Source organism: Eurypyga helias, unplaced genomic scaffold, assembly GCF_000690775.1.
Source record: "Eurypyga helias isolate BGI_N326 unplaced genomic scaffold, ASM69077v1 scaffold109, whole genome shotgun sequence".
Taxonomy (NCBI): domain Eukaryota; kingdom Metazoa; phylum Chordata; class Aves; order Eurypygiformes; family Eurypygidae; genus Eurypyga; species Eurypyga helias.
This window is the reverse complement of record NW_010271121.1, coordinates 46,309-56,839: the sequence shown is the minus strand read 5'-3', so window position 1 is coordinate 56,839 and position 10,531 is coordinate 46,309. Positions and strand designations below refer to the sequence as shown.

The 10,531-nt window shown below is 37.9% G+C and overlaps 1 protein-coding gene across 1 annotated transcript in view; it reads left to right on the top strand.

The window, feature by feature from the left end:
• Positions 1 to 9,388, top strand: part of FEZ2 (fasciculation and elongation protein zeta 2 (zygin II)) — a gene marked incomplete at its 5' end in the record, with an annotated part of 23,199 nt that extends 13,811 nt beyond the window's left edge. The window contains 3 exons of the mRNA XM_010158679.1: positions 1,141 to 1,216; positions 3,391 to 3,456; positions 9,001 to 9,388. Of these exons, the coding sequence (XP_010156981.1) occupies positions 1,141 to 1,216; positions 3,391 to 3,456; positions 9,001 to 9,017 (159 nt within the window). The remainder of the gene's footprint in view (positions 1 to 1,140; positions 1,217 to 3,390; positions 3,457 to 9,000) is intronic.
• Positions 9,389 to 10,531: the final 1,143 nt, after the last annotated feature.

The following is a 10,531-nucleotide window of genomic DNA, read 5'->3' as shown; positions in this document are numbered from 1 at the left end:
GTCCCCCCCCCCCCCCCCCCCCCCCCCCCTAAAGCTGAGAAGAATGAAAGATTTCGGTTAAGAGTAAATAGAACAAAAGTAGGGTTGGTTTAAAACAATCTGTTAGCACACTTGGCTATTAAAACTGAGAATTTAAGTCAAAATCTAAATGCTGGCTCTTACATTTAATTAGGCTTGCTTGGTTCCTTTTGGTTGGAAGTATATAGCATCAGAAGGCAAAAGTTGTTGGCATTTTCACCTAACTGTAGGGCAGCCTAGTTTTCTTCTTAGGGAGGACTGTAGATCACCTTCAGAGCTGGGACTGGGAATGATCTTTGATCTGTCAAAATCCTTGGAATGTTTCACGTTCTTAGTAAGAGTTAACCAGTCACTGCGAAAATCCTGCGGCTGTGTTGATGTTGTTCAAATACAGCGTATGCAGAGTTGGAAGATTTGATTTTTTTCTTTCAATTTTTTCACATACTTGTTAGCACACTTCTACAATGTGAACACCTTACTTAAGGTACCCCACAGGCTAGATCATTTGTACTCTGGAATCCTTTAAAAAGCTGACTGTTACCAGTTTCCCAAGTTATCTGAAGGCAACATCAATATTTACATGGGAAGATTTATTTTCTTAATGTGCTTCCCGGAAAGAAAGAACTACTTTTTTTTAAGACCAAGTTTGAATGTTTTTCATCTGCATTTATAGTGTGTTCCAAGTGGAGGTGGTGAGAAGGTTGTTCTTCCAGCTTTTGTTTGATTGTTAGAAGTACTTTTAAATACATGAAGGACTTCTGGTTGACTTCTGGAGGGAGGAGAGGAAAGATTTTACTGTTGGTATGCACAGGCTCTGAGGAAGAAACCTGATGGATGAACTCTTTACTGCAAGCAGCTCAAATTTTTTACATACTTTTTTTTTTAGTGTTTAGCTGCATGACTTCTCAAGTGGTCGCATAATTAAAAAAAAAGATGTTGGCCTCTGTGGTAGAAGCTTTAGGCTAGGAAAGGTGAAATGTTACTCTCTTGTGAAATACGACCTTTTGAAAAACTTTTATTTGTGGCTAGCAATTTCAGTTGATACAACTTGTGCAAAACAAAATGCAAGCACCATAAATTGTACGAAGGGACTATCAAGTAACTCTGTTTTTCATTTGACAGTACTTAACAACTGTCATTCCTTATGAGAAGAAAAATGGACCTCCATCCGTTGAGGATCTTCAAACATTAACCAAAAGTGAGTAATGAATTGTCCCACTGATCTTTTCCTCTTTGTGTCTCCAACTGTGGCTGCTCAAAACCAACGAATCATCAGGTTACCTCTTCCCCCTTTACCCTGTGGCAGGTATGTAAAGTGGTGTGGTTTTTAACCTTTTGGCCAGTTTTCGCTTGTTTTCTGAGCCTTTACAGTATGTTTGGTTTCTAGCTGCTCTCTGAAACCCTGAAGGCTAGAGACTTGCGTGTATCGGAAAGTAAATGTTATGATACTATTTCAGCAGGTGGGCCTGATGAAAAATACTGCATGTCACGGGATTTGGCAATCCTGTCTTGTAGTCCCTGATACCCCTGTTTTCTTCAACTTGCCCTGCTTTATTGAGGTTATTGTAATGACTTTCAAAAGTTGGAATGGATGTTGGGACACTGAAGAGTAGTTGTATAATGATTGCACTTGACTGCCATTAAAATAGCCTGCTTTTCTCTGGGTTGGGTCTTTTTTGTTAATAAAACTTAATAATTAGGGAATATAAACCTAACAGCTGAATTCCCCTTCTTCACATCTTTTTAGGGCAGAGCCTCAAAATTATTTGTAACTTCAGTCTGCTTTATTTTGGTGGGTTTTTTAATTCTAATTTGCTTGAAAAATAAGGTGATATTTTTAAAAAAATAATTATTAAGGTGTTTAAGTGCAGCAGAGCAATGGGAGTTAATGGCATCTCCTTAATTTCAGGTTTATAGGAACAGTTTAAAATGAGATGGTAGACTGCGTCAGTGTATTCGCTCAGATCTCAGTGCAGGGCTTTGGATCTAACTACATGTAAGGCACTTTCCAGCAGCACAGGTCTGTGGTGCCACAGGTGGCTGAGGGATGGCGAAAGGCTCGTTGGTTGTTTCCTGGAAAGAGAAAATAAATATTTTGCAAATTCTGAAGTAAATTAAACGTTTCAAGCAGGAATTACATTCCCTTTATTTTTCAGCGGTAGGCACCCTTAGCTGGTAATTCGTACCTAATCTGTGACAGATGGATTTTTCGTTTTGTATTTACTCCTGATGAGAAATTTTATCCTCTTGCCGTATTTAAATTTCACTTGATAATCTTCTCAAAAAATCAATATTAAGCAGAGAGGAGGTTAAAGCCTCCTGAAAACGTTTTGTGCTGTTTTGATGGTTTATTAACAAAATATCTTGTACAAATGCGCTGCTGTGGGCTGCTTGGAACTTGATCCTGTGACTCAGTTGCAGATTTGTGACTCACTCTCTGCTGTTACTCAGGCAGACAGTAAAGCAGGTGTTTGGGGTTGGTTGGTGGTTGTTTTCTTTCAAAGCTGTGCATTACTGCCTGGTTATGAACACTGATGTCTTCAACATAAAAACTGAAGTAAAACGCTGGTTACCTTACAAGTTCAGAGTCTCCTATGAGGGACTAGGAGTTAATTCAATACCGCCATTTGGTATCATTCTGTACCTTTGATTCTTTCAGCACTTCGTAAAGGATTGCCATTGGTTTTGTGTACGGAGTAACAGACAGACTTACACGTGTCAAGTTCAGCTAGGCCAAATGTTTTTTCTTCTTCACCAATACGCAAGGATGGACAACTGACTTGTAAATCACAAAAGTGGCATTTTGGCATCATTCTCAGTTAATGCCAGGTTCAGTCATGTATTTAAGATTTTTCTAAGCTACAGCTGCTAGCGTTCACAATTTCAGGGGAGGAAAAGCTACCAGTGTTTTCATCAGATCACTCACAGATGTGTTTCTCTAGAAAAATGTCATCATTCCATGATTCAGATGAAGATCAAGGAAATAAATTAAGTAATGGAGCATACTTTTTTGCCTAAGATTTCCAACCGTTTAGTAGTTCTTTAGCACATTTTAGTTTTGGATGTGGTGACTTTTTGAGGTATTTCTTATAAGGAAGAGGTGCTTTTTTGTTGTTATGACTGATGACATTACATAATTAGCCGCCTAATATGGGTCTCTTGCATCCATGTGCTGTGGAGTTCAGTGAGAACACAAGGGAAAGGTGAAGATACGATGTCTCATTACATCTTCTCGTATTCCAGTTAAGAGTTTCCTTACTAATCTGGTAGTAATAACCCTATGAGTAGTTGAAACAGCTCTGTGGTATTTCTTTTGAGAATGTTGACTTTAATTTATGACTAAATATTTGAAATTTTTTGTTTGTATTTTAGTCCTGCATGCCATGAAAGAGGATAGCGAGAAAGTGCCAAGCTTGTTAACAGACTATATTTTAAAGGGTGAGTATGGGTTTTTTTAGCAGGGATGAGGTTGTTTTATTCTAAATTAACTAAATGAACGTACAATGTGTATTTGAAAAGAGTAGTCCTACAGCATTCATGAGTTATGTTGGTTTCTATCAAACACAGCTGTCATTTCTATTCTATTTTGTCTGAGGTTTCTGAGCATATAGTTCAGCAATAAAATGTGATTATTTTGTTTGTGATAGTATAATGCCAAGTATTGTGGTCTGTATTCAAAGAGCTGAAGGACATGAGCAGGAGCAGAGCAGTCTGGCATACAGAGTTAAATGGGTATCATTGAAAACTTGTGTTGTACAGGTTTCTCAGAATCAGAATTCATACTGCCCGTGGTAATAGTGCATTTGCTAGTTGAAGTGCTTATAGCTTCATTTTAAGTGTTACCTTTTGATCAATAGTAAAAATGATCTATTTTACATGTTATACCTTCTTCACATTTTATTTAAATGGTTTGTGTAAGAGTCATTTAATTTCCAGTCTTACACATTGATTATATTAATAGAATGTCAGACATTGAAAATCACCATTTACGTTAGCTTTAAGGAGTTGGTCCAGGTAGTTTCCAAGTTGTTAAATTACTTTAAAATGTTTTTCTTCTGTCTTCATTTTTGCCCAGATCTTACTGATGCTCATACTTAGTACCATTTATATGCCAAGAATTATCTTCTTTAGTGTTAAATTTTGGCATGTGCATCAAATTCCCAAGATCTGAACAAATGGGTGTACAAAAGGATAACGGTTGTCTTTTTATTTGCCAGCCAAATGTATGTTATGTTCATACGCTGCAAAGTTCTTCTGGGATCATGCTTTCCAGGTCTCACTGTTTTCGTAAATTTGACTTGAGTTCTTCTATATGGTGTTTAAAGCTTTTTGTATTTCTTACGCAGACTTCTAATCACTCTCTTACAGAGTTTTGAAAGGACTTTCAGGTTGAAATTGTGGATGAAATGTAGTGTGCTGTTGCTTCGGAAAATCTGAAGGGAGCGCCATGCAGTATTCTAGAGGCTTGCTGAATGAGGCTCATTTTTAAGTTTTGTGTAGGGTTGCGAAACTACCACATGCAGTAAGAATGCAGAGATCATTGCAGCTGATTCCTTGATTTTTATGTTGTTTACTTACCCTTTCTGACAATCCTTCTTAAATTAGACAGATGCATTTGCTTATGAGCTGAGAGCCATTTAGGCTCAAGATCAACGTTTTTTTAATGGTTATGGCACTAAACTTTAGTTTTGTACGGCATAATCTTTGACCCAAGAGGATGAACTGCTGTCAGTAATTAAAACTGTTTGCTCTTCATCGTAATACATCCAGTAGGACTGCTTAGAATGAAGAGTGCTCTGTACAGTGTCTGCTCTTACTTTTTGATGTAGCTATCCAGAAAAGCTTTCAGATGACTCGGATAAGGAGAAGAAACTGCCCGTGTTGGGAAATGCAGAAGTCATCTGCAGAGAAGGCTTGTAAAAGTAGGTTACTGAACGTACAACAGGATGATGATCTAGGAAGCTTGGTACTGAGGTTCCCTCCTACCTCTGCCTCTGCATGCTCGTGACTAAACTCAGCAGGGGTGTTCTATACGCTAGATGCAGCCATTAGGAAAACATCATACTTGCATTAAATATGCTGGATCAAACAGGTCGTTATGTACAAGCACTGTTGTCTCTAACTTGTAAAAAAAAAAACAGTGGGAGTACGAAGAGTAATCACATCACGTGCTGAAAGGAAAAGATGATTTCCCCTCAGCTACCACAATTTCACTACTGAACAGAACTAAGCCGTTCTTGATCTTCTGTGGGTCTGTTTGCACAAAAAGCAGTTGTACAAGATAGGATTTTACTCTTCCTTTCAGTCTAGCCTTAGGTAAGCTTAAGCTCGCTATGTTTAGATTTCGTTAAATAGTTATAGCTTGGCTGACAGCGTTACGTTATAATGTTGATTTATCCCGTGAAACAGGCGAAGCATTCCAATTGTTTTTGTTGCATTCTGTTTCTCTTTCTGCCACTGAAGCTTCTGGCCTGAAGCCTCGGTGAGGCTTCCTACGTGGCACAAAATACTCTCAGCCACCTGTGTGTTGTCTGGAAATTATTTTTAAAGCTCATTAAAGGGAGATGAGATGATTCTGTGCTATCACTTAAAGCTCACCTTTCAGCTCAGCTTTGTACCTGAAATTCCAACCTATTCCTTAAATTTCAGAATAAAAGGAGTGACCTACTTTTTGAAGAGTCTGCTCTCTTCACTGGAAAGATCAAGTGTGTATTTTCTCTGAATTTGCTAGTGTTTTGTAGAAATATCACTGTCTTGAATATCTTGAACTGAATGCCATAGTTCTGAAATTTGTGAAAGACTAGATTTGGATCACGTAGGAAGGCACACACAGACCCTTCAGTGTGTGTTGTCTAATACTTGATGTCTTCACTTATTAACGACTGAGTAAACTTGTTTGGCAAGGCAGTTTGGGCAAGAGCTGGAGCACAAGACTGGAACTTAAAGGAGAGTTCTGCAGCCAGATCTGCTATTGGTTCTTTATGTAGCTGTGGATCATTCTTGCACTTTTCCTAACTGGATAATGCTTCTGAAATGCTGCAGTCCTCAGAACATGGGATGTGCAAATCCCATATAATAAAGAAGTGAAAAAGGCCAATGCAACCTCCATATGCATTGCTGAATAGGATTAGTAGTGTTGAAGTTATTCTTTGCTTTTTCAAAGAATCCTCTTTTCCCAATTTCTTCTGCCCCCTTGTGTCACCCAAAACGTTAAAAATACCATCATTTTGTCCTCATGCTTAAGTCCCTCTTTCCGGGGATCAGTTAGCGCTCCCGTGGATCTGCTCCATAGGGAGAACCTCCTCAGAGTAAGTATCTCAAAGCCAGGCTGTGTACATACTCTGTGTAGAAGCTTGTGCAGTGCAGTAACTTACCTTCTGTTTGTGTTACTGAACAAACTGCAGCTGAAATTAGTTTCAAGGGAATTGTCTTCCTTTGGTGGGGTTTTGTGTCTTTTTACTTTACTTTTCAGTGAACATTTCCATCCTGAAGTTAACAAAAGGGACTTAGTGATTTGCTTTGCCAGTGTATCACAGTTCTCCCACCAGCCTATGAGTCATGCTGTATTTTACAGATTTAGAATAATAGATGGTAATGTGAAATTGATAAGCATTTGCAGTTGTGCTTAAATTCCTGTATTTTTAAGATATTAATATTGTTACTATCTTTTATCACAAGGGTCATGAAGTAGAAACTGAGATCTGGAAGAGGGTGGGGGAATGCAGTTGCTGACAGGGAAAGAAATATCAAACCAACCCTGTGAAGTTCTTGATCTTAGCAAGCACGCTTCCGGACTGAAGCTGGCAGCTTAGTAAGCTCACAGCATTGAAATGCCGTTTGTGCTCAACTTTCTACTCCTCTTTTTTGATGGTTTAACAAATATAAGGTGCTTTGAAAACATTGTGTTTGTTTCCATTTGAAGACCTACTCAAGCAAGTAAGCCGCAAGGTTTCTTGTGCACAAGTTAAGCTGTAGAGCAGGGAGCACAGATGGAGGTGGTTTTGTCATAGCTTGTAGTTGCATTGCGTTTAGGTGTCGCAACAAGAATAGGTGCCATATCCTTAGATGAAAGCATGTTTGTATTGACAAATTGAATTTTTTTTTTTTTTACAGAAGCTTTCAGTCTTTCTTCTTGCATGTATAATGTAATGACTTTCTGTACTGTGATTTATTTTTCAAGTACAATAAGGTAGCAAATAGTAACGTCAGTAATCCTTGAAGTATGCAAGTTCAGGTTGCTCTCTGCCTCTGTGCAGTTGTGTTGTCTCTCTTCAGCCTCACAAATAATAATTGCCAATTTCAACCCCACAAGAGAGGAAGAAGGGTTGCAGGAATAACCATGTTCCACAAATACTGTAGGGAACTGCATCTATGTAGGAGGAGGACTGAATCCATTGTTTCCATTGAGCTAAAGGCTATTGGCTTTGAAAAGCCAGCATTCAGTTGGCCAGATAACTTTTACGCGTGTTCACGTGCCAGTGAATGCACTTACAGTAGCTCCTATCGGTCTGGGGGCATGAGGACAGAGGAACGATATGGAGAGGACCTGCAGGGATGGAGTGCGTCGCAAATTTAAAGCAAAAGCTGAGAAGGGCATCATGGGAAATTGCATCATTTTGTATTGTTAAGAGAGTAAGGAGGAATATCTGAGGAGATCTGCTGGAAGCAAGGGTTGCTTAATTTAGCTACTTATGGGACAAATCAATGATACATATGAAATATTAGTCTGTAGATAGACACAGAATCAAGATGTTGACTGTAGGTTGCATGGCATCTAGACACATTATTACAAGATTTTTAGTTTTCACTTCCAGTTTTTACACAATCTTAAGATTTAACTTCATGTACAGGGTTAATTTTTGATTACAACTTCCTACCAGTATGATACGCAAAGTGAATAAATCTGTCTCTGTACCGCTGCAAGGTTTGTTTGGTTTTTGGTTTTTTTTTTAATTCAAGAACACATGTAAGTGTAAATAATTGTGACATTCTTAAAACATAACTATTATATATGACAATATATAAGTATGCATTTATAGCTGAATTAAATGCCTTTGAAATCAGATGTGTCATTATGGTAAACTGTTCTAAGATGTATTTATTGCTAAGCTTTGTGTTCTTTTCCAATTGTCCTTAAACAGTAATTTTGACATAAAAATGCACTGCTAAAAATAATACGCTATACATTACCATTGAGCAAATTGCATGAAATATGTCTAGCAGTATTTTCTTCTAGGCTTTTTTTCTGAATGTAGATGTCATGAAAGCAGAATAATTTTCCATCTTCCAGCTTGCTTTGCTATTTCATATCTGATCTTTCAAGCTTCTAGTACAGGGCAAAAAAACCCCACAGTTTCTTGTTTTAATAAAGCATGAATTTACGCTGTGTTCTATTTTAAAACTATGCAAGTATTTCAAGTAACAAGAACACTTATTTTCTTGCCTCTGAAATTTTTGTTTAATTGTTACACCTGACTTCTTTATTTGCTTTTGTATTGTGCTAGCATTGGTTTGAAAGCTGGATTGCTCTAAGGTTTGTGTCTTACATGTGAAACAGGAATGAGGAACACGTGAAGGACATGTCTTATCTTCCCACTGTGTGATTCACGTACATGCACCAGAATTAAAAAGTAGAGTTAGAATCTCAAATCGTCAGTCCGTATTTCTAAAATATAACTGCATGTGTCACCTTTTATTTAATGTTCTGTTTTCTAATACACCACCTTAAAAAGCACTGTTTAAGACATGACCTTTAGTTAACTCATTTCTGCATATACTAGTTAAATATAGTGGGTTGTGTCACTTAATTATCTTTTGAGAAGAGGATGATATCTTAAGTGCCAGTTCAAATTGATTTCTAGATTTTACTCTGTTACTAATAGGGTAGAATTCAACATTTAAGTATTTTAGTGTATACAATGCATTTTTATAGAGACTAACTTCACTGATGTTTATCAAGACATATTTGTGGTTCTTTTGCAGTTCTGTGTCCTACATGAAGAGGGCTGCTTTTCAGAGTAAGCCACGCTCCTTCATCTGATGAGAAGCTTTCCGTGGATATAACTCATAGTGTTTTTTTCATTTGGCACTATATCTAAACCAGTATGCATTTACCTCCTCTGTGTGTGCGTGGATTTTCTGATCCTACAGTAAGTCTTCTGGGCATGACAACTCATCCATTTCAACTTAACAGTGCAATGAACTGGAGCAGGGAACAAACATTGTACAGTTTTACTCACATTGTTCTGGCTTTTTAAAGTCTATTTTTACATTGTATAGCATGTAGTAAATCCTCCTGCACATTTTGTTGTTGGAAGGAAAAGTAAACTTTGAATAGTGTAAATAAAATAAGCCTAGTTTTAAGGAATCCATATTTAAAAGCATCCTTAGTTCCTGTAGCAAAGACGCTGTTGTGGTTTAACACAGCAGGCAGCTAAACACCACACAGCCGTTCACTCACTCCCTCACCCCAGTGGGTTGGGGGAGAGAATCAGGGGGGGAAGAGTGAAATTTTTAGCTTGAGATAAAGACAGTTTAATAGGACAGAAAATGAGTGAATAATAATTATGATGATGATAAAAGAATATATAAAGCAAGTGATGCACAATGCAATTGCTCACCACCTGCCAACTGGTGCCCAGCCAGTTTCCAAGCAGCAACCCCCAGCCAGCTTTCCCCCTAGTTTATGTAGTGTGCATGACATCGTACCGTATGGAATATCCCCTTGGCCAGCTGGGGTCAGCTCTCCTGGTTGTGTCCCCTCCCAGCCTCTTGTGCCCCCCCCAGCCTCCACACTGATAAGGCAGCGAGAGAATCTGAGAAGTCTTTGGCTTAGTGCAACAACTAAAACATCAGTGTGTTATCAACACTGTTTTCATCCTAAATCCAAAGCATAGCCATATACCAGCTACTAGGAGGAAAATTAACTCTATTCCAGCTGAAACCTGGAGAGATGCAAAAAGGATCATAGTTGGGCTTGGACTAAAAGATTCAAGTGAGTTCTTCAAGAAGCACTGCAGAACAGTGTTGATGGAAGTCAACGTTTGACACTTCTTTAAAAAACTGTAGCTGTGATTGAACAATTCTGTTGTATTGTTCATACAGTGGGCAGATCCAGATTCTTTGATGTTTTGGCATAAGTAATTGGTGCGTTACCTGTCTTGTTATTTAACAGAAACATCCGAGTAATGTAGTATTTCATATTGGGTTTTATTTTAATTAGTAATGTTCATCTAGCTTAGCTACTCTCCCATATTGCTGCTATAATTTTACTGGGTTTTAATAAGTGTTTGATCTTAATGAAAGTGCTTCAATATATAAACATTTTAAAAGGCTATATCTTTTTAAAAATACCTGTACAGTTTGAAAAACTTGCACTTGGGTTCCAACTTGGTATTATATTGAGACGTTCCTTGTTGTGTATCTCTAAATTTTACTATGAATCGCTCTTGTAAATTGTATGCACGGTCTCCTTTGTGATGATATATCTGCATTCAAACAGAAGAGAATGTAT